Source organism: Mesoplodon densirostris, chromosome 2 (assembly GCF_025265405.1).
Source record: "Mesoplodon densirostris isolate mMesDen1 chromosome 2, mMesDen1 primary haplotype, whole genome shotgun sequence".
Classification (NCBI taxonomy): Eukaryota; Metazoa; Chordata; class Mammalia; order Artiodactyla; family Ziphiidae; genus Mesoplodon; species Mesoplodon densirostris.
The window spans coordinates 163468650-163492590 of record NC_082662.1 but is presented as its reverse complement, the minus strand read 5'-3'; the positions used below and the strand labels follow the sequence as shown (position 1 = coordinate 163492590).

At 38.6% G+C, this 23941-nt stretch overlaps 1 protein-coding gene across 3 annotated transcripts; it reads left to right on the top strand.

Moving 5' to 3' along the window:
* Positions 1-428: 428 nt before the first annotated feature.
* FMO3 (flavin containing dimethylaniline monoxygenase 3) lies at positions 429-23124 on the top strand. Of its 3 annotated transcripts, none has more exons than XM_060091275.1 (9): positions 429-580; positions 1554-1691; positions 11003-11191; positions 12203-12365; positions 12616-12758; positions 13533-13732; positions 17958-18313; positions 20534-20606; positions 21305-23124. In XM_060091275.1, the coding sequence occupies exons 2-9, from the start codon at positions 1560-1562 to the stop codon at positions 21645-21647; spliced, it is 1599 nt and encodes a 532-aa protein (XP_059947258.1). In that variant the 5' UTR covers positions 429-580; positions 1554-1559; the 3' UTR covers positions 21648-23124. The 3 variants fall into 3 exon arrangements, with proteins under 3 accessions (XP_059947258.1, XP_059947259.1, XP_059947260.1); XM_060091276.1 differs by having other exon boundaries at positions 1459-1691; XM_060091277.1 differs by lacking the exons at positions 429-580; positions 1554-1691 and adding an exon at positions 8170-8235.
* Positions 23125-23941: the final 817 nt, after the last annotated feature.

The window sequence follows — 23941 nt, the reverse complement described above, 5'->3', positions numbered from 1 at the left end:
TTGATCTTTTCCATGACTACACACTGACCAGAATCAGAGAAAAACAAATTTGAGAAATCTAGGCCTTTGACCACAAAGGTCCAAAGAGAGGATAAGAGGAAAGAGAGAAAACCCATCTTCACTGCTGGGATATCTCATTTAAACAGCTAGTTTTCAACAGTATTGGGGGGTTACTATGAGATACTCAGAGAAGAATTAGAAATGAGAAAAATAAAGTAAATTCTGAATAACACATCATAAAATGGAGCTGAAAACTGCGGAGTCATCTATCTGGGACAAATGCCTGAGTCCCAGGCCAAGAGTCCAAGAGTGTAAGCAGTAGATTGGGTTTACTAGAACTAAAGGGAAAGCAGGGATTGGGCAGCCAAGAGACTAGAGCAGAGCCCCACCCTTGGCAGGGAGCTGATGGTGTCCTCACTTGCTGGAGGACTGGGAAATGAGTTCCTCTTTAAGAGCAGCTCCTCCCATTTTGCAATAATCCCCCCTAGAGTGTTGGTTCAGGGAAGCCTTTTTTCTTTCAAACTGCCCAATTATCTTGGACAAGACTTAAACCTTCAGAAGAACAGAAGATAAAGAAAAGGTAGAAAAAGAAAAAAAGGATGATACTGTAATGATGTGAGAGGGAGGAGAGTGGGATTGGTAAATGGAGAAGGCGCATGCTATATATATACCAAATATGGCCAAAATGAGAATGACATGTAATTCAAGTAGATCTTTTTTATTTTCTGAGAATTAAGGATTATGATTTTTGTCATCCAAATCTACTTCTCTGCATATCTATGTGATTTTGTCTAAAAAGAACAAAACAGAGAAAAGTAAGAGTCAGGTCTAAAGATATTGTCAGGAATAGGAACAGATTAGGAAACATAATTTTTTTTAGAAGAGAATGGAGGTTGAGGGTAGCAGCTAGTGGGAAGAAGTTGTTTTTAGATAAAGAGACTTGACTTTTCTTTTTAATTGAGAAGGTAAAGAACGTTATTAGGGGAGAAAAGAGGGTGACTTCCTGGCATACCAAAACACAGATATAGCCAGACCTTATTCCTCAAGGCTTATGTTAAGGTAGAGAGAAGAAATAAATATGTGTATGTATTTATATGTGTGTATGTATATGCATTTATATACATACACATATATATTTGTTTCTTCCTTCATACATACATAAATGTTTGTGGGTATAAGTGTGTGTATATGTGTTTTAGTGGTGAATCTCCTCTTTCTCCCATTTACTGTCTCTAGTACAGAGTAAATGACAAAAGGCCAAAGGCAAAGAAGACAAATATTTTGCCAGATCACGAGCCTCTTAATTTTGGAGAGTTGACTGAAAACAAAGTGTTTCTTCTGGGAGGAAAAAATATTCTCTTTAGAAATTAAAGAGAAATGCAAAGTATAGTTAGATGACTAAAAAAAAGTTCTGATCTATTTTCTTTTAATATTGCTTTTCTTGGTGCAAAAACGAAGTTTCTTATTAAGCCAAAAAGTGATACCAAAAAAAAATCCAAAAATGAGTCTTCAGCATTACTGTTGCTGGAAATGTTCCCTGGGCCTTTGCACAGGCAACCATGGTGAAGAAAGTGGCCATCATTGGAGCTGGCATCAGTGGTTTGGCATCCATCAGGAGCTGCCTGGAAGAGGGGCTGGAGCCCACCTGCTTTGAGAAGGGCGAAGACATCGGGGGCCTGTGGAAATTCTCGGTGAGTGGGACGCCACTGCAGTAGACTGGGGAGTGAAATGGGAAGTGTGAGAGCACATTGCTTGAACACAGCCTTCCAAACAAGCTGTCATGGCAGTTACACTCACTCTATGAAGCACAACATCAGAAGCAGGTTGGAAAGTAAGTCCCTTACTTACTTCAAAAGTAAATAAGATAGTGGGCTGGTTAGTCTCTGTGTACAGAGCTCAACTCCAATAAATCATTAATAAGTGAGCCACTTGGGGATAAAATACATGGTCAAATACTGGTTAGGTTTATGTAATGGAATTACATGAGTTATTCATTTAAAAAGCAACGGCTCTTTCCATTCTTTTGTTGAGGTTCTGGAACATCCTCTTAGTGATTCAGACCACAGATTTTAAGATTTCAGGTGCTGACTTTGGTCTTGCCAAAAACGCATAATTCATGAGATAGCTACGAGAGGAACCAAGAATAGGACACACTGATTTGAAGTTCTTCAATGACTTTTTACTTCTATGCATTTATATTAAGGACTCCATCAGCAGACATGCTTGTAAGCTGACGTTAAATCACTTCCTGTGTTGTCTGACAAGCATATCATCGGGTGTGCGGGCTGCCTTGTGCCCCCAACTCCCTCAGTGACTCCAACCTTAGGAATGCTGTCTGGCTAAGCCTACTCCTGTTTTCTTCTTCTTCTTCTGATAAACCATTAACACATATGCAAACATAGGAAGATGATTAACCCTTTTTAAGCCACCATTTCCTTCTCAAATGCAAAATTAGTATGAAACTTCATACCTTAATAAAAGGTTGTATTTAAGGAGACAGTGTTTGTGACAGCTCTTTAAATATTATAAAGATATGAGAATTATTCTTATGAATGTAGATATTTTCTAGGCTGTAAAGAACTCTTCAAACCACGCAGTATCTTTTTTTGTTTGTTTGTTTTGTTTTGTTTTTTGCGGTACGCGGGCCTCTCACTGCTGTGGCCTCTCCCGTTGCGGAGCACAGGCTCCAGACGCGCAGGCTCAGCGGCCATGGCTCACGGGCCCAGCCGCTCCACGGCATGTGGGATCTTCCCGGACCGGGGCACGAACCCACATCCCCTCCATCGGCAGGCGGACTCTCAACCACTGCGCCACCAGGGAAGCCCCACGCAGTATCTTTTATAACATTGTGGAGCCCAGCGTGTCACTGGAATGTGCTGACAGATCTTCAGATTAGCACACTGATGAATCTTAGGACTATTTTATTGAGCACTTTCTATATGCCAAACACCTTTCCCATTTAATTCAGTCTTTATAATAATCCTATAAGCTAGTTATGAGATTTTCCCTTTTACAAATGAATCTGAAGCTTAAAAAGAAAAGAAAAAATGATAAGTTGTTGGTAAATGGTAAAGACAAGACCCCAATTCAATCTGCCTTGTCTCTCCAGCCTGAATTCTTAACCCCTTTTTAAACTGCTGGGTGACATTTCAACAAGTGGTTTATTGAGCAGGCAAGTCTTCTACACAGTGATCTTAACCAAATCCTCATATTCAAACTTACTTTGTGGACTTCCCTGATGGCTCAGTGGTAAGAATCTACCTGCCAACGCAGGAGACACAGGTTCCAGCCCTGGTCCGGGAAGATCCCACATGCCACAGAGCAACAAAGCCCATGTGCCACAACTACTGAGCCTTCACTCTAGAGCCCACAGGCCACAACTACTGAGCCCATGTGCCACAACTACTGAAGTCCGTGAGTCTAGAGCCCGTGCTCCGCAACAAGAGAAGCCACTGCAATGAGAAGGCTGCGCACCAAAGTGAAGAGTAGCCCCCACTTGCTGCAACTAGAGAAAGCCCGCACGCAGCAACGAAGACCCAACACAGCCAAAATAAATAAATATAAATAAATAAATAAAAACTTACTTTGCAAAGCATTGCTGAAGAAAGACACTGCTGATATAGCTTTTGAGAGCAGCTGCCTCTCTTGTTGCTCAAGGAAGACTTTAAAAATTTGAACCTAGCATCATAGAGTGATAAACTACGCAGCTGCAAATACTGTGCTACTCTTCAAGAAAAAGAAAATTTACCCCAGAGGCTGGAACCTCAAACACAGAAGCTGGAGCCTTGAGACACAAAGGCTTATTACCAGGTCTTGAAACCTAATGAAACTTGCCCTGCTGGATTCCAAAATTGCTTGGGACTGGTGACTCCTTTTTTCCTTCCATTTTCTTCCTTTTGGAATGGAAACATTTGTAACTGGTACCCTATGCCTGTCCCATCACTGTATTTTAGAGGAAGACAACATGTTTCCTTGTTTGGCAGGTCCAGAAATGGAGAATTTTATCCCAGGGTGAATCATACTCAGTCTCATTCATACCTGATTTAGATGATGAGATTTAGGACTTTTAAGCTGATGATATATAAGTGAGATTTGGGACTTGATTTGATGCTGCAGTGGATTGAGACTGTGGGGATGTTGGGCTGAAGTGAATGTATTTGGCTTGTGGGATAAATGTGAATCATTAGGGGCCTGACAGTGGACTGTGGTAGGCTTTTCAAACAATGGCACCCTCAAAGATATCAGGTCCTAATTCTAGCACCTGTAAATGTTCCTAATAAAGACAAAGGATATTTACAGACATGACTAAATTAAGAATTTTGAGATGATGAGATTATCCTGGATCATCTGGGTGGGCCCAAGATGCCATAACATAAACCCCTAAGATAGAGAGGCAGAGAGAGATTTGACACACAAAGATAGAAAAGAAAATGCGACCTCATCAGAAAGAGAGATTTGAAGATGCTATGTTGTGACCTTGAAGATGGAGAAAGGGGACATTAGCCAAGGAAGACAGGTGGCCTCAAGATGCTAAAAGAGCCGAGGAACGCTGGTACCCACCAGAAGCTGGAAGAGACAGTGATTCTCCCCTAGAGCCTCTGGAATGAACATAGTCCTGCCAGCACTTTGATTTAGGCCCAGTGATACTGGTTTCCAACCCCTGGTCTCTGGAATCATGAGGGAATAAATTCCTGTTGTTTCAAGCTGTCAAGTTTGTGGTAATTTATTACAATAGCCTCACGAAGCTAATAGAAACTAATATACTTGGTCATTTGGAGTTTCCAAACTATTTCACCTCTGTGAGAGGACTTAAATATTGCAAATGATGTTGTGACTTGCAGTGTTTCTCAAATACCTCTAGGAGTCTGTAGCAGTATACCTAGAATTCACATCATGGGATTATATTATAAAATCAGGTTAAATTTTGTATTTTCATTATCTTTAGTTTCTAAAGACAGCACTTTACATTCTCTCAACATTTTTTTCTTTCAGAGAGATCCAAATATTAGCTATGTGTAAAAAGGGTAAAGTGCAGATAATTCAAACTTTTGTAGCTGTTTCCTATAGCACTTTCCTATAGCCCTTCTAGTTCTTTCTTCTAACCCCGATCTAAAGGCAAGATGATGTATTTCCCTCACCTGCTCTGATCGCTGAGAAAATAAAGTACGTTGTGACTAGGATGCAGGTCTAGGGGAAAGGTCTTTCTTTCTCAGGAGTCCCCCAAACAATATGTGAGTAAACTGGATTTTGGCCTGAAGTGTCATGAATAAAGTCTGTTTTTTTCTGGGCATACAACCCATTGTTCACTTCCCCTGATTTTTTTCTAGCCTATGTATCTATTTGATCTTTAATATTTAGTCTCTCCTTGTGTTAATTATAATCACTATCAAGCTTCCTAAACTCACCCAAAGCTATGAATTCCTCCACCTCTGCATCCCAAATGCACACTAGCAGAGTCAACAACCCAAGGGAGCAGCAGAAAACTCACGCCGTATTTCAAGATCACATTGCTTTCTGATGCAAACTTGGCAATTAATCTACCACTGAATTACTTGTCAAGAACAAGGCCACAGCCACATTGGCTTTTGATGTGATTGGAATATTCTAGTATTATACTAAAAATTTATATTCTATGGGCCTGAAAACTTTGAGTTATATGAGCCCTAATTCTAAATTTCTAGTGCTTTTCATTATGAACTGGCAACTCTACATAGAGATCTACAGTTTGATCTTTCATCAGAGGGAAAATCATTTCAGATAGAAAACAATGTTAATTTTTTTAAGGAAAGAAATGTTTTTCTTTGGAGCCCCTTTTGGGTATTTAAAAAAATTTTTTAACTTTATTATTTTTGGCAGCGTTGGGTCTTCGTCGCAGTGCACGGACTTCTCATTGCAGTGGCTTCTCTTGTGGAGCACGGGATTTAGGTGCATGGGTTTCAGTAGTTGTGGCATGCAGGCTCAGTAGTTGTGGCTCGTGGGCTCTAGAGCGCAGGCTCAGTAGTTGTGGCACACTGGCTTATTTGCTCCGCGGCACTTGGGATCTTCCCGGAGCAGGGCTCAAACCCGTGTCCCCTGCATTGGCAGGCAGATTCTTAACCACTGTGCCACCAGGGAAGCCCCTCTTTTGGGGTTTTATTGGCTCTTTAAATTTGAAAGTGCAATCTTAAGAATTAGACTAATGTTTACTTTGTTATTTTATTTTTTAAGGATCATAGTTTTGGTCAAATAATGGCTTAACAACTATTGCATCTTGCACTTTGGTCTGTCACTAGTTGATATACAACACTATAAAAAGATGAAATATGCCTTATTTTCAAGTGCCCATGGAACATTTCTAAAATTGACTCAACCAAAAAGCCTCAAAATTTTTGAAAAAATGTATAAATAAAATGAAATTCTCTGTTGCCAATACAATAAAATAGAAATTTATACCAAAATGATGGAAAATACTGCCTCCAGGAAATTTTTAAGTTCTCTCTTAAAGATCTATTGATTAATGTTCTTTTAGAAGTTTGAGCCAATTCAATAAGACAAGCGATTGATAATAAAAAAGAGAAACTGGAAAGGAGGAAAAATTATCAGTTACTGTCTATCTGATTTTATACCATGAAGGACATCAATTGGAAAATGCTTGCAAAAAATAAGATAATTCAATGAGGTTGGAATTACTAGACAAAAATCAATAGTTTACACATGTTTTAGAGTTAGCAAACTGGCTCTTTTTATACTAAAGCTGTTCTGTTTTATCTGATCTATACATTTTTTAAATTTTTTGATCCATTATTTTAAAATCATGATATTTCACATAAAAATCTAGGGATATATCTTCTTTTGAAAAATTAGAAAATCAGGCAACACTGTATCTCCTCTCACTCTAATACTGGCCTCTTTTAGGCTAAATTTGAATTCTTTGTTTCACCATATTCATTTTTGACCCATTTCTTGTAACTTCCTCTGTATTTATAGAATTTTTTTTGATTGGTGCTATGTACAAACAACAATCCCTTAGAATATTTCAAACAAAAGACACACCCATTTACAAGATTTTCCATCTTCTCTTGTTCATATAGTTATACCATTCTTTTTGTATAAGTAAACCTTCATGTTTATATTATTATAACCATGTAAATACTGCTCATTGCTATATTTTCTTTCTTAAATAAGTTTTTGTTTTCACTGGAGGTAATAACTGCCTTGTATCCTTTGTTGGTTTAATTTTATAAATGCTATCTCTAATTCAAACCCCAGGCCATCCCACAGAATTCTCTCAACATGTTTAAACACACAAGGTGTTTCACCAGCTTAATTCTCCTCTCAACTATCTCTTAAAGATACTCTTTCAGATTGTCTTCCTTCATTTCCCTAGGCTAGCTACACTGCTTTACCCTGGGTAACCCTATTTTCTGGAAACCTTATCTTTCTACTATTTTGTTTATTCTCTCATTTTAGTAGACTATATGAGAGTACATCCTCAGTAGTTTTCTGAAAAATTATATATGTGAAGTAAAAGATTGCAGACTTTGAATGTCTTAGAGTAGCATTATTTGATCCAGATTCCCAGTTGATTAGATCTAGTCTTACCTTTCACCTTTCTTTGGTCTGTTAAGTCAGTTATCACTCATGCATCTATGTTCTACTTTCAAAATATTGTTGCTCTTTCTTGTTTGCTTTTACTTTTTTTTCTTTTTTTTCCTTGTGGGTTCATACCTCTGATACCTTTACAGTAATTTTTGTGGAAAAAGAGTTAAATGCATCTACATAATCCTTCATGTTTAATCAGAAGTCTGGATTACTTTAGTAATCAAAAATAAATAAATAAAGCTACTTCCATAAATAACCAAGGTTTGGTTCTTTGTTGAACACTTGCCCCACAAAAAGTTGATATTTGAAAATGTAATTTATGACTCTATAGTCATTCTCTTATGAACTTCTTATATGATCAACTTAAAATAATCAGTCTATAAACATGGGCTCTGAGATACACTATAATACCAAATAGGAAAAGTAAGATGTTCATGACATATTTTTGTGTGTGTGCGTGTGTGTTTTTTTCTTTTTTAAGCAAGTCACAAGTGATGTGGTTAGTTGATGCTGTAACTCCTCTCTCATTAATCATGGCCTTTTCGGAATCCAAGAAAAACTGAAGACCAATCAGCTCAGCATTGCTAGGGGGATTTACTGAATATTATCCTGAAGCAACCAAAGTTGCAAAAGCACCTCAAACCTGTCTCAAAGGTTTGCATCATTTTTATTATCTGAAACTCCTCCCTTGTTGTTACATTACATAATTTTCCCTGACTTTGGCTTGCTCCAAAACCTTACCTTTGGCCTTGTATTAGTTTTCTATTTCTGCGTAGCAAATTACCGCAAACTTTAGCAGCCCAGAACAACACTTACTTATTACTCTCATGTGTACAGATCAGAAGTACAGCATAGTTCAGCTAGGTTCTTTGCTTAGGGTTTCACGAAGTCAAAAATAAGCTGGTAGCTGGGCAGGGCCCTTATCTGGATGCACAAGGGAAGAATCTGCACCCAAGTTCATACAGGGTGATGACTGAATTCAGTTCCCTGCTGTGGTAAGATTAAGGTCTTTGTTTCCTTGCTGGCTGTAAGTTGGGATTGTTCTCAGCTCCTAAAGGCTGCTAGTATTCCTTGGCATATGGCACCCTCCATCTTCAATGCCAAGAACAACAAGCTGAATCCTCCTCATACTTTGAGTGATATATTTACAGGTTTCATCTATACTCAGAGGGCAAATGACTGTACAAGGATGAGGCGCACTAAGGGTCACTCTTAAAATTCTGTCTACCAAATGCCTCATGCTATAAGTTGAGGGAAAGTCATGAAGCATGTCAGCGAACCCTAAAACTCTCACTCTGTCCTGGGAGATCCTCTCCCATTTTCTCCTATGAGTTCTTGATATTTTGCAACGTTTCGTCAGTAAGTAATACTAGATTACTAAGTGTTCAGGTCACTCGTTTATGCCTAGCATAAATAAGACAACAGACAAATATCCAGAATTACATAGAGAGAAGCATAAAAGCATTCTAAGACACAAGGAGTACCCCCAGTTGACACAGCTTAATCTTTAGGTCTCTTCTGGATCAATGCTCAGTCTTTCAGGTCCCCTCCTTGCCCCTCAGCTCTTTCCAAAATTGTATCTGGGCTTATGGAGAAGGAGAACTTAAATGATCTTGTGGTAAAGGGAAGCCAAAGTTTCCCAGATTCAAACACAGGTCTTGGGACTGTCCTCTGGCCTCTCTGGTCTCCTGATGTTTCTATTCTATTTGGTTACCATTCACACTCATCCTTCAAGAGGATAAGACAGCAGTTGATGAACCTGGAGACTGTCCTCTCTTAGCTTAATCAGGAGCCACTGAAACTCCTTGCTGAATAGACCTCACTTGCTAGGTCCAGTTTTCTCACTGAGTCCCTGACCCAAGTGGTCCACTCTGCATCTCTCCTAAAATGTCACTTAGCTTCCTCCATGGCAACTCTCTGGTAAATTACCTACTAAGATTCTCAGATAATTTCTGCATCCCTGTTGGGAGCAAGCAGGACCTCCTATGTTTTGTTCAAACTGAATGGGTTCAAGAGAGCTAAACTAAGGTCCTATCTCTTCCTAATCATTGCTACTTGACTTTCCTGTGTCAACCTCCCCCTACCCAGGTTGGTTCAGGGGGAACCTTTGATATCTATTCTGATATCTTACCAGAATTTCAAATGTTAAAACAAAAGCCCCTCTTCCCTCAGTGTTCCCCTCAATCTATCTAACAGGAGGTTATGTTAATTTCAGAATTCCAGAATAAAGCTGAGGACTTAAGTAATCCACCATTACCCCTTTTTCTGCCTCTATTCCCCTTTCTCCTTACCCAGTTCCTTTAAACCAATGTTTTTCAAACTGGAGATTATGACTCATTAGTGTGCTATGATATAAATTAATGAGTCAATCTGCATGTTTAAATGGAATGTATAGAAAGTATGTGTGCAACTCATCTTGTTGAAAATGATTTATTTCATAAAACTTTTGTCCCCACTGTGTGTGTGTTTGTGTGTGTGCACGTACTGGGTTGCAATATAAAATATATTACTAACTATAGGGTATGGGCAAAAACATTTGAAAAACACTGTTCTAAACATAACCAAACTTCTCTCTGCCCTAGGTACATAAGAAAATATCATGATCTAATCCACCAGAACTACCTCATGACATGCTAAAGGGAATTGTTTTCATTGTGGTAAATAAACCACAATAAAGATTTGCTGTTTAACCATTTTAAAGTGCATAGTTCTGTGGCATTAAGTTAATTCACATTACTGTGCAATCATACCACCATCCCTCTCCAGAACATTTTTAATCTTCCCAAAGAAAAATAATACAGAAATTAAACAATAACTCTCGATTCCCTCCTCTCCCTGGTCCCAGACAACCACCGCTCTTTCAGTCTCTATAAATGTGATCACTCAGGGTACCTCAGCTAAGTGTAATTATACAGTATTTATCTTTTTGTGACTGGCTTATTTCATTTAGCATATGTCCTCAAAGTTAATGCCTATCACAGCATATATCAGAATTTCCTTTCTTTTTAAGGCTGAATAATACTCCGTTGTATGTATATATCACATTTTGTTTGTCCATGCTTATGTGTTGACACATTGAAATCATGCATGGGTGAATTTTGGAAAATACCTATCACTGTATTTAATGGCTAAAAGGAATAAAATTATTCCAGTTACATGTTCTTTAAAGGACATGATGAAATTCAGAATTTGTTTCCCTTAGAAAAGCAAAGATGTTAAGAAAGATATATTTTTCCACATTCTAAGTTCCTTTGATTATCATCAAGTTGTTTAAGTGAAGTTAATTTATGTCTCATCTTATTTCACTTACTTGTGGGTAAAGGCCGACTGAAAATGAGTGGTAATTATGTGGAACTAGCCCTGACTGTGATAAGTATACTCATTCACAAACTCTCTTCCATTTAAAACCATACTTTCACAGGACCATCCCGAGGAAGGCAGGGCCAGCATTTATCAGTCAGTCTTTACCAACTCTTCCAAAGAGATGACATGTTTTCCAGACTACCCTTTTCCTGATGACTTTCCCAACTTTATGCATAACAGTAAGCTCCAGGAATACATCACTGCGTTTGCCAAAGAAAAGAACCTCCTGAGATACATTCAACTTAAGGTAAGATATTATCAAGAAATTAATTCGGAGCATTACTGTGAGGAATTTTCTTTTTATTAGTAGATTCCCATTAGTTCCTTTCAGTGTCTCTTTCTTACTTGTCAACGTTTTTAACAATGTGGCTTCTCTGACCCTAGATTTAGAGAATATATATTCTTCTCAAGAATACATAGGAAATTTACAAAACTTGACCACATTCCATTAATTTAAGAACTCTTTTTTCCTAAACAATTTATGGGTCAAAAAAGAAAATGCAATGGAAATTTAAAAATATTTAGAGCTGAATGATAATTTAAATTCTACATATCGGTATTTGTGGGAAGCAGAGAGAGCAAAACTTTCATGAAAATTATAAGCTTAAATGCTTATATTAGAAAATAAGCTGGGGCTGGGGCTGCTTTCTCCTTTTAGGCTCTGAAACTTCCCCTCCATCCAGTCTAATTTCTCCACTGGTGAGGAGCCTTCCCTAGATGTGGAAACCTTTCCTCCTTCACAGCTCCCTCTCCGGGCTGCAGGCCCGATCCTGATTCCTAAGGTTTTTCAGGTAATCCTTACGCACACTAAAATTTGAGAAGAACTTATGCTCTGAATATAGACAACATCTTTCATTTTAAGACAATAATGTTAAAAATAAAATGGCTAATGAAATACGTTAGGAAATGTTGTTACTACAAATATTATTGGCCACCAGATTATTTACTACACGTGCTACATGCCTCTTGTAAACTATGATTCAATTCACTGTCATAGCTCCAAAAGGAATCACTCTTCTACTGCAGAAAATACTGGTCATACACAAGGAACCATGTGGGGATAAAAAACATATAGACCATTTAATGTTTTGAATTATTCTGAAGGAATTTTGAATTTGTAATATGTACCTTCATAATGAATTAAGTATTTTTCCTAAGCCACTATTAAAGATGTTTTTCATCCTATTTGACCAGGTTGGTGCTAAACCTACCTGTTAGCATAGGAAAAAAGGAGGTTATCTTTCTGTGTTTCTCTTAGACACTTGTATCCAGTGTAAATAAACGTCCTGATTTCTCAGTCACTGGCCAGTGGGACGTTACCACTGAAAAGGATGGTAAAAAAGAATCAGCTGTCTTTGATGCTGTAATGATTTGTTCTGGACACCATGTGTACCCCAACCTACCAAAAGAGTCCTTTCAAGGTAAGGCCAAAATTTAGGGTGCCATCTACAAATCTGACAGGAATGAATAACCTTGATAATGTCTTTCTTACATATATAAAAGTACAATTTATAAAAGTACAAATTAAATTAAAATACCCTTCTATTGTATCTAACATACCTGGTGTGCTAAAATTCCAGATTACTGCAACTATATTCACCCACAAGATCTGTTACAGCAGTTTTTTAAATGAAAATCAAATGATTCATATGTTTCCCACTTTTCACTCAGGTCTACAACTTTTTAAAGGCAAATGCTTCCACAGCTGGGACTATAAAGAACCAGGAATATTCAAGGGGAAGCGAGTCCTGGTGATTGGCCTGGGGAATTCGGGCTGTGATATTGCCTCAGAACTCAGCCACACAGCTGAACAGGTACGCCTCCGAGATACTAAGGGAGTTATTTAAAGGGACAGACACACCACTTGAAAGGTGTGATAACGAAATGGGAGAAGAGCAGGGTGCTTGATAGGAAGCCTAAGTAGTGTTTCATATAGCTCAACTTCCCTGGTAACTTGTGAAATTTTAAATAGCTTGTTATGGCAAAGGCAGAGCATCAGCAAGGAGTGATGTTGTCATTCAACAATCTTCTTCTTTGGGACATTTAGTGTGTAACATGTGTCCAGTAAACTCCTCCGAAACTAATGGGATCATTTTGGGATCATCAGATAAGCACTAGAAGAAATATGACTAGAATTCAGTTATTGGTCATCAACACCAGAGAAGATTTGATTAAAATATGAAAATTTGCCTGGAGGAGTATGACAGAGTATTGATCCTAAGATGTAGATTATAATGCAGGAAGTTTATTTGGGAGAGCTCTCTGGATGAATACCTCTGAGGGAAGGGAAGGAAGTTTTCCTTTACTTACTCTGAAGCTAGGACAGTCCTTTAGAATTGTCTCTAGTTGAAGTGAGAGGCTGGGCCTTTGTATCCTTCCATTTAGCAGTCACTGAATGCAGGGAATCCAAAAAGAGTATAAGTTACCAAAGTAACTGCCAAAGAGGGCTGACAGCTGAGGGTGTCCTTCTGGCAACACTCCCAGAAGCTGTTATAATAACTCCATTCCTAAAGGCAGATCTGGGGGATATATCGCAATATCCAGTACAAATGGTCACCGCTTTAATGGTTGAAATGGTGTTTTTTAAGGTCATCATCAGCTCCAGAAGTGGCTCCTGGGTGATGAGCCGGGTCTGGCATGGTGGCTATCCATGGGACATGATGTTTATCACTCGATTTGAAACCTTCCTCAAGAACAGCTTACCAACAGTCATCTCTGACTGGTGGTATGTGAAGCAAATGAATGCAAGATTCAAGCATGAGAACTATGGCTTGATGCCTTTAAATGGGTAAAGCAGAGTTAAACATGATATGCCTGCTTATTTTTATTTCAGTGTCAACAACCCTAATGTGTGTTGTAACCCCTAAACAAATCAAAGTGAAGTAATCACCTCTCACATTTCAGAGGATAAAGAATTGCAAAAGTTAGGGGTATTTTCCTATTCACAATCTTCCTCACCAGATTTGCACAGCTGGAAAGTTATATAATATCAATACCTCAGGAATTAGTCCCTAGAGTTATGATAATAGTAGTCAATATGTTTCAAGCCCTTAATACATGTCAGAGTCTCTGACACGCATTATCTCCCTTTATCCTCACAACTATGAGGATGGCTCTGTTATAATCTTCAATCTTTCAGAGATGAGAAAACTGTGGTTCAATGTAGTTAACTTTACCAAAGCCGCACAGCCAGGAAGTTAAAGCCATGTCCAGATCTGCTGACTCTAGAGTCCCTCACTCTTAGCCACCTTGCTCTACTGTCTCTTTCTTAATGACAAAGTTAAGTTAAGCAAAGCAGAACTTTCCCTGTGCTTCACTCTCAACACCTGCCCCTTAATGGAGCCCTCGCACTGATCTATGGCCACAATGTTTACATCTTCAGTCTCCTCCTCACTCTCTCCTATAACATCCCCCAAGCCAGTCACATGATAAGAAATTACTTTGACGTGGGTGAAAACCCCAAGTTATAAGCTGTTTACATCAAAGTTAATTCATTAATTCAACAAATATTTATTAAGCATTTATTATGTGCCAGGACCTGTGTTAAATCCTGTGGATATAGCAGTGAACAAACACATAAAATCCTTGTCCCACATTCTAGTAGTGGGAAACAGACAATGAACAAATAGCAGAAAATCCTATGATGACATGTATCAGGGAGGAAAAACAAAGCAAGCAAGGGGAACAAGGAGTGCCATCAGGACAATTTTAAACACTCCGCAGGGGAGGTCTCACTGAGAAAACTTTTAAGCAAATTCCTGAAAGAGATGAGAAAATGAGCCATGAGGATATCTGGAGAAGAGTATTCTGGACAATGGGAACAGCTAGGACATCACCTCTTCAGGGGTATGACTGGTATGTTCAACCAACTACAATGAGCTTCTCTTCCTGGAGAAGAGGGCTCAGGAGAGTAGCAGGAAATGAAACCAGAGACATCAAAATAGCCAGCTGACGTTGGGTCTTGTAGGCCACTGTAAGGAGTCTGGCCTTTACTCTGAATGCAGTGGGAAGCCACTGCAGGCATCTGAGTAAACTGAAGACCAGATCTAAGTTAATTTGAAGAGATCACTTTGGCTGTTATGGTCATCACTCATTATAGATGGGTGGGTCAAGGAAGGAAGTGGAAACACTGGGTAAGAGGCTACTGTCAAAGAGTGTTATTCCTATGTTTTCCTCTAAGAGTTTACATTCTCTGATATAAATCACAACAAGATCTTTTTTGACCCACCTCCTAGAGAAATGGAAATAAAAACAAAAATAAACAAATGGGACCTGATGAAACTTAAAACCTTTTGCACAGCAGAGGAAACTATAAACAAGATGAAAAGACAACCTTCAGAATGCGAGAAAATATTTGCAAATGAATCAATGGACAAAGGATTAATCTCTAAAATATATAAACAGTTCATGCAGCTCAGTATTAAAAAAACAAACAACCCAATCAAAAAATAGGCAGAAGACCTAAACAGTCGTTTCTCCAAAGAAGACATACAGATGGCCAAGGGACACATGAAAAGCTGCTCAACATCACTAATTATTAGACAAATGCAAATCAAAACTGCAATGAGGTATCACCTCACACCAGTTAGAATCGGCATCATCAGAAAATCTACAAACAACAAATGCTGGAGAGGGTGTGGAGAAAAGGGAACCCTCTTACGCTGTTGGTGGGAATGGAAATTGATACAACCACTATGGAGAACAGTATGGAAGTTCCTTAAAAAACTAAAAATAGAATTACCATATGACCCAGCAATCCCACTACCTGGGCATATACCCAGAGAAAACCATAATTCAAGAAGACACATGCATCCCAATGTTCACTGCAGCACTATTTGCAATAGCCAGGTCATGGAAGCAACCTACATGCCCATCGACAGGCAAATGGATAAAGAAGATGTGGTACACATATACAATGGAATATTACTCAGCCATAAAAAGGAATGAAACTGGGTCATTTGTAGAGATGTAGATGGACTTAGAGACTGTCATACAGAGTGAAAGTCAGAAAAGAGAAAAACAAATATCGTATATGAACGCATATATGTGGAATCTAGAAAAATGGTACAGATGAACCAGTTTGCAAGGCAGAAATAGAGACAAAGATGTAGAGAACAAATGTATGGAAGCAGGGGTGGTGGTGGAATGAATTGGGAGATTGGGATTGACATGTATACACTAATATGTATAAAACAGATAACTAATAAGAACCTGCTGTATAAAAAAATAAATTTAAAAAAGAGGCTATTGTCAAACATCCAGATGAGGGGGTAGGTGGCTTGAACTAGGATCGTCAGTGCTCAGAAGTGGTCAGATTTTGGATACAGTTTGAAGGTAAACCCAAACAGGATTTTCTGTTAGATTGAATAACAGATGTGAAAGCAAAAAAAGGGTCAAGGATGTCTTCCAGACTTTTGATCTGAGCAAGAGGGCAAGGATGGAGGTGACATCTATTGAGATGTGGAAAACCATGGGAGGAGCAGAAATTTAGTTTTAAACGTATCAAAATTGGAATGTCTATTCGACATTCACACAGAAGCATGTGGAAAAGCAGTGGGATACACAAGACAGAAGAGACATTCAAACCATAAGTTTAAAATGTGAACTGAAACAACAACAAAAATGTGGACTGGTCGGAATATAGATAGTACTTAAAGAAATGAAAACTAGATGACATCTCTTGAAGAATGAATGGAGATGAAGAAAACAAAAGGTATGAGGGCTGAGTCCTGGGGCACATCATTGTTTAGAGGTCAGGAAGAGGAGAAGAATTCAGCAGGAGACACTGAGACAGAATAGTGAGGTAGGTAGAAAGGAATCAAGAGTGAGTGATGACCTGAAAACAAAATGAAGACAGTGTTTCATGGAGGAGGACACCATCAAGTGTGTACTACAAAGTACAGCTGCTAAAAAGTTGAGTAAAATGAGGAGGAAGAGTAGACCATGGGATCTGGCAGCTTGAAGATCCTGGTGGCCTTGACAAAAGAAGTTTCAACATGGCAGTGGGTTTAAGATAAACGGCAGGTAATTCGAGCAGTTGAATCCAGCCTTTTTCCAATCAGCATTCCAGCCAATCTCATTGTCTGGCTCAGTTTCCTCCCCAGTGGAGTCTACCTATGGCTCTCTCACAGCTCTCACTGTCCTATAAGAACAAAGTCTTTTTCTTCAACACTATTCGGTTCACCCCTAAGTTCAGATATATGTGCACTCACTAGAGATGTTACTGAATAAAAAGTAATCAGAAGCTCTCTCTTTCCAGATTTCCAGTGGCCTCTTCCTTCTCCTGGCCTTATTTAAATTCCTAGATGCTCCCTCCCTCACCTGACTTGTGCCTTTGTCTGCACGGGGCTCACACTTCACATTTTAAGATAGAACCTGACTGCAGTCTTCCCACCTTTGGCTTCCTTCCACCTATCTCATCTTCTTTACATCATGATGACCACTTTGGAGTATGCTATGTTAAGAATAGTGGCTAACATTTCGAGCACTATGTATGTGCTACAAACTATGCCAAATTCTTTATATTACTTAGGTCTCCCAATGACCTGTGGTAGGTATAACTTTATTGCCACTCCAGATGAGAAAGATGAGGCAAGAGAAATTAAGAAAACTTAATTTGATCACGGTTCATAGTTGATAAGTAGCAAAGAAAAAAATTTAAAGACCCAGGAACTCTGACTTTAAGAGTTTTTCCTGATATAGGTTTTAACACGGGAAAGGGCCTGGGTGCTTATTCTGGGATTTAGAGAGAGCTCAGTGGAAGAGAGGAGAAAGATCACAGGAAATAGAGAAGGGATCGGCAAAAAAACAACTTCTCTTACTCCACAATGTTGCCTTACATCAGTTTTGTTCTTCAACCATATTGGTGACACTCCATGGCACATTAAAAAATCTTGAGTCGTTTCCTCCTTCCTTACTAATTAACTATTAACAATCATTAATTAATTATTATGGACCAATAAAAGAAACAGGAAATGTTATTGTTCTAATGGTCATCTCTGTTTTCCATACAGCACCCTGAGGAAAGAGCCCGTGTTCAATGATGAGCTCCCGGCTCGCATTCTATGTGGCACTGTGACCGTTAAGCCAAATGTGAAGGAGTTTACAGAGACTTCGGCCATTTTTGAGGATGGGACAGTGTTTGAGGCCATTGACTGTGTCATCTTTGCAACAGGCTATACTTATGCCTACCCCTTCCTTGATGACTCCATCATTAAGAGCAGAGACAACGAGGTCACCTTATTTAAAGGCATCTTCCCGCCTCCACTGGAGAAGCCAACCATGGCAGTGATTGGCCTTGTCCAGTCCCTTGGAGCTGTCATCCCCACAACTGACCTGCAGTCTCGCTGGGCAGTACGAGTAATAAAGGGTAAGTAGACAAAGAAGCTCATTGATGGGAAAGATGGAAGCCAATGAGAATGGCTTTGAGTCTTTGTGAAAACAATAATCCTAGTAACAAGGGACAAATCCTAAGTCCCATCCAGTTTCTAGAATCTATAATTCTACATTTTTTGGTACTATATTTTATAAGCAATTAAAAATGTATTACATTGGATTGTCATAAACAATAGTACAAGATATTATTCAAGGAGTAGTTTGCAATTTATAACTCCTTAGAACTGTTAATTACCCAAGACCTTTCATTAAACTTGAGAACACGAGAGCTTCTCATCTTAAATGCATGACAACTTTATAAATTAAGATTTCAAAACTCAATAGAATGACATTTCTTGAAAGGTTAATAAAAGATGTTTCAAAGCCAATATCCAGCCAACTTTAAACATCCACAGTCACGAAAAAAAATTATCATTGCTAGAGAGGAAGTGGATTTCCTGCTCTATTTTCGTCCCTGCCATGGATCATTAGAAGCAGAAAGCACTTGGTGTGGTAGACAGCCAGTCTTTAAGGACTACTAAATCCCTGTATTTTAAAAAGAAAAAGGAAACAACAAACTTGATTGGGGCCGAGCAAAGAAGGCAGGCAGCATCATCCAGCCCTAGGCACTGGGATCAGATTCACACTAAGCTTTAAATGCAGTCGTGGGCCAATTCAGATAATAAGACCAAACAGGGCCATGGTTAAAGAACAAATAGAGATGTCAAAGTTTAGTGTGCAAAGTTTAGTTGGTCTTAAAGGTATGAAAATTATGGATAAGGAATCTTAGCTGGTCTGCTTCTTTTGAAGCCACGTCTAAGGCTTCCAGTCCTATCTGACTTGCTGGGGTTTAAATGTTCTTTTATACTGGTGGTTGGAACCTACAACTACATAGCCTGCATCATCGCCCACCACCAGGCTACTATCCACATCATTACAGTCCTTCATATCAGTGATCTCTCTGAATCTCCTTCACTCCCCGGTCCCCAAGCAGAGATAGGTTGCAGGATGATGTTACTCCAGTGAGGCAGAAGCCAGGAAGGTGAGGGCATGAAATTCTATTTAGAAAGAGCTAAGCTCAGGGTTCAGGTTCAAAGAGACTGGCATTAAAATGTGGGACACTTACTCTCTGTGTGGACAAGAGTTGTAACCTGGGCTCTGAAGAAAGGAGACAAGGCAGATACCCAATCAACAGAGAACTGATGCACAAGGCAAAGACTCAGTCTTGGGGGAAATGGAAGATAAGGCAAATAATCCAATTTGGGGGAACCAGGGTACCAGGACAGAGGGGTCAGCTATAAGCAGCCCAATGGCAATAGCTGGTGGCCTATAGAATATAGCCTCTTCTCCATCTCTCCTCCTGCCCAAGGACAGAATGAGTTCCCAGGTTTGAAACAAGGCCATGTCTACAGACTGTTCACATGATCCTGCCTATAAGGATTTCAGGAATAGGGAGTTAGGCAAGTCATTGTAGGTCTTGAGCAATCAGAGCTAGGCTGGGAATTCTAGTCTTGTTCCAGGTGACCCCAGAATTGCCAAAGAAACCACACTAATTTGAAGCATCTCTGGGTACAAAAGTTTGGGTCTAGATTTCAGAGAATTCTGTAAATTGATGCCAGAAAGAGCCTGAAATCTTGGGGCAGCCCCAACTCAGATTTGGTCTCCTGGGACTTTCCTATGTCCTTTGTGACTTATGAACAGTACATATCCTCAGTCTCATTCAGGAGCTATTGGCTTTTCAGAGAGAACCTTGCGGCTTCACTAAATTCTTTATCTTATCTGCTGGAAATTCCTGTTCCTGGCAAAGCAAGATAACTTCCTATCAAGATTGTTTTTCTTAAATCTTAAAAAAGAGATGCCTATTTACCTTTGGCTATAATTTATTAGATAACATACTTAAAAATAAAGCTGAGAGATTAGGATATATAATTTAATATTTTGAAACTGATTTTTTAAATCTGATAACTGGTTTAAGTGCAAAGATACAAAGATAAACGATTATTTGGGTAATGGCTTTTAATTATTGTGATGAGTATCATCCCTGAGAAGATTGGGAATGACCTGTATGTTTGTCTCAAATTTTTATTTTGCTAGACAGTGACAAAAAATTTGGAAATACTAATGTGATTCATAACTCACTATTAAAAAGGAAACATTTCAAGCTGGTCCTCTGCCAGACTTATTTAACTACTATCATGTCTTTCCCTTTTTATAGGAACTTGCACTTTGCCTTCTGTCAAGGACATGATGAATGATATCGATGAAAAAATGGGGAAAAAGCTCAAATGGTAAGAGCAGCTATTGTAAAGGGGATCTAGAATTTTCATAGAAAAAGCAGAATTTGTGAATACTTGGAACTGTTTGTTTTAAATGGCCCTGAGTGAGGTCATTACGGTGACAGCTATGAGCTAAATTCAGCCATTCAACAAATATTTATATCCAGGATCTATTTTGCACCTGATACCCCACTAAATCCTGTTTTAACCCTCCATAGCTCCTGCAATATATCATAGAAAGGAAACCCAGAAAGATTAGAAGTTAGAGGAGTTTGGGAACATGTGGATGTGGACTTCAATTTTCTAGCCCATAAATCCTCTAAGATGTAAAGGATGCTTTCCAACAGATGGCTCTGATAAAATGAGAACTAGTCAGAAGAACTGGGCTCCAGTCCTACCTCTGTCACTAATTAGCTCAGTGGCCATGAAGTAATAACCTCACTTGAGCAAGAGACAATTTACCTACTTGTAAATGTGAATAAAAATGCCTTTCTCAGCTGCCTTGCGGTGTTGTGGAATGTCCAAATGAGATCAGTATGAAAGTCCTTTAGTAACAACTACAAAGTACAGGATAATGAGCAATAGTCTCCTTACCAACACAAAGGACAGATGTTGATTCCCATGGATAAAAAGGTGTGAGGCACTTTCCCTGTTCTTGTTCCTACACAAAGCGTGGATAACCACAGTCTTGTTTCCTCTCCCGCCCCTAGGTTTGGCAAAGGCGATAGCATACAGACGGATTATATCGTTTATATGGATGAACTTGCCTCCTTCATTGGGGCAAAGCCCAACATCCCATGGCTGTTTCTCACAGATCCAAAGTTGGCCTTGGAGGTTTACTTTGGCCCTTGCAGCCCATATCAGTTTAGGCTGGTGGGCCCCGGGAAGTGGCCAGGAGCCAGAAATGCCATCTTGACCCAGTGGGACCGGACATTGAAACCCACAACAGCAAGAATTGTTGGGAGTCCTCTGAAGCCTTGCTTATTTTGCAGTTGGTTCAGACCCATTCTTATTTCTGGTCTGTCAATTGCTGCTTTCCTTGTGTTGTTCTAATCATCATTCCCTCTAGGATTCTGAAAGTTACTAACACAACCTGAGAAGAAACTTTGCTATTTAAAAATTAGGAATTTCACACCTCCTACTTTCCTATTTAGCAGGTGTTAGTCAGTAAGACAGTACTATTTCTAGGCCTTTAAATAAGCCCCTGTAAGAATCATGTCATGATCTAAAGAACATTAATCAATTCTCTTCAGGTTCCACTAACATTTCATAGTTCCATAACATTTCCATAACATTTCATAATTAGATATATTCTCTTTATCTCTAACCTAAATCATCTCCTGAAACATTTGACATGATCCCTTTTCTCCTTAAACAATGTTTGAAATATGTATTTCAAATCTAAACAAAGAACAGATTAAGCAGAGTAGTTGCAATATGATAGTCCCAGCCTACTTCTACAAACTATTTGCAGGATCAAGGGGAGAATTTGGCTATTATATTCTATTTCTGTCCTCCAGGCGATTCCTCCTGTCCCCTGGCCAAGAAACATAGCGTGGAGACCCCATTTATAATGAAAGTTAAAAAGAAGTAACTCATTTTATTTAGATTCTCAATAAGGAACTAACTTTCCAACATGTAGCAGCAAAATAATGATGACAATAGCAATAATAATGAGTAGAGCACCAAATATACCTCTTAACTGAATGGACAGTCTTTTAAAAAATTAAATATTTAGCCAAAGCTATGACCCAAGCCTAACAAAACCTGATACAGATCATATAAAATTATATACTCTTATACAATGGGGTGCCAGAATGAATCTAAAATTTTATTTTTAAAAGCATTATTACACGTTACAATTAAATTCTGATAGCTAAAGATTTTCAAGTTTGACATTATGGAGCCGATAAAATAATCTGTCAGCATCACCAGCCACCAGAGGGCTCTGCATGTTGTTAAACTCCGTATTTCTTACTATACCTTCATTTCTTTTTTGTTTTTCCAAACAGACTTTATTAAAAAAAAAAAAAAATCTTGTGCTATACTTGGTTATAAAGGGACAGTCACAAATTTGGGGGGGGGAAAATACCATTTTATCTTTCTTACTCATTATTCCTTTCTCTATTATGCTTCTTTAGACGAAATACTCCTTACAAATCCTGGCATCCATACTCCTTATGAAATACTCCTTACAAAATTTCTAACTGAAGTCATTAGAGCAACAAGAGGAGGAGGAGATCACATTTTTCTCCAAAACTTGCTTTTTTAAAAAATTCTCTTGATATTTTAATCTTTGGAGCTAAGATTTATTATGGATGTTGTTGTACACAACTTTAAATCGTTCCCTTTTCCTAATTGTTTAAGGTAGCAAAATAATATTCTGTTTTTAAGGTCTTCTTACAAGATGTGTAGTATTCCCAAATATTCCCAAGTGAAACAAAACTTTTCTTGAAACCCTGTGGCCCAAATGGAATCAAGTAAACAAATTAAATACAGTACATAAAATTTATTTTGTTTCATGTTATAAATGCTAGTATGCAAAATAAATTGAAGATTAAAATTGATATGGTACAGTTTCTTTTATTCTTCCTCATATGATTCTTTAAGTTTTTGTAAACATTAATTGGCTCATTAATATTCTTCCTAAACTACTGTAGCCAACATACTCTCTTAATAGTCCTATTAGTTAATAGTCCTAATAGTCTTAATAGTCGTATTAACATCTATCTATTCCCATACTAAACTGAACTATTATCAATGTCTTAATTACTTTGGTACGTAACAGTAATTCTCAATCATTCAATTCCACATGTTACTCTGATAAGACTAAATATGTGTGTGTGTGTATTTCAACTGACACACAATTTGAACATATGAAGCACAAAAGATTTTTTTCACTCCCAGTTTCATCTAGAAATTCTTACCAGTTCTTAAAAGTGCATAGTCAGATGTTAAAAATAAAAGCAGGGTTTCCCTGGTGGCTCAGTGGTTGAGAGTCTGCCTGCCAATGCAGGGGACACGGGTTCATGCCCCGGTTGGGAGGATCCCACATGCTGCAGAGCAGCTGGGCCCATGAGCCATGGCCGCTGAGCCTGCGTGTCCGGAGCCTCTGCTCTGCGACGGGAGAGGCCACAACAGTGAGAGGCCTGCGTACCGCAAAAAAAAAAAAAAAAAAAAAAAAAAAGAAATGAAGGAAACTATACCAAAGATCAATAAAACTAAAAGCTGGTTCTTTGAGAAGATAAACAAAATTGATAAGCCATTAGCCAGACTCATCAGGAGAAAAAGGGAGAAGATTCAAATCAATACAATTAGAAATGAAAAAGAAGAACTAACAACTAACA

Coding starts and splice junctions, on each gene's coding strand:
- FMO3 (XM_060091275.1), top strand. CDS start 1,560: ATGGTGAAGAAAGTGGCCATCATTGGAGCTGGCATCAGTGGTTTGGCA. Junction 11,192..12,202: donor TGAGATACATTCAACTTAAG/GTAAGATATTAT, acceptor TGTTTCTCTTAG/ACACTTGTATCCAGTGTAAA. Junction 13,733..17,957: donor GGCTTGATGCCTTTAAATGG/GTAAAGCAGAGT, acceptor TTTTCCATACAG/CACCCTGAGGAAAGAGCCCG.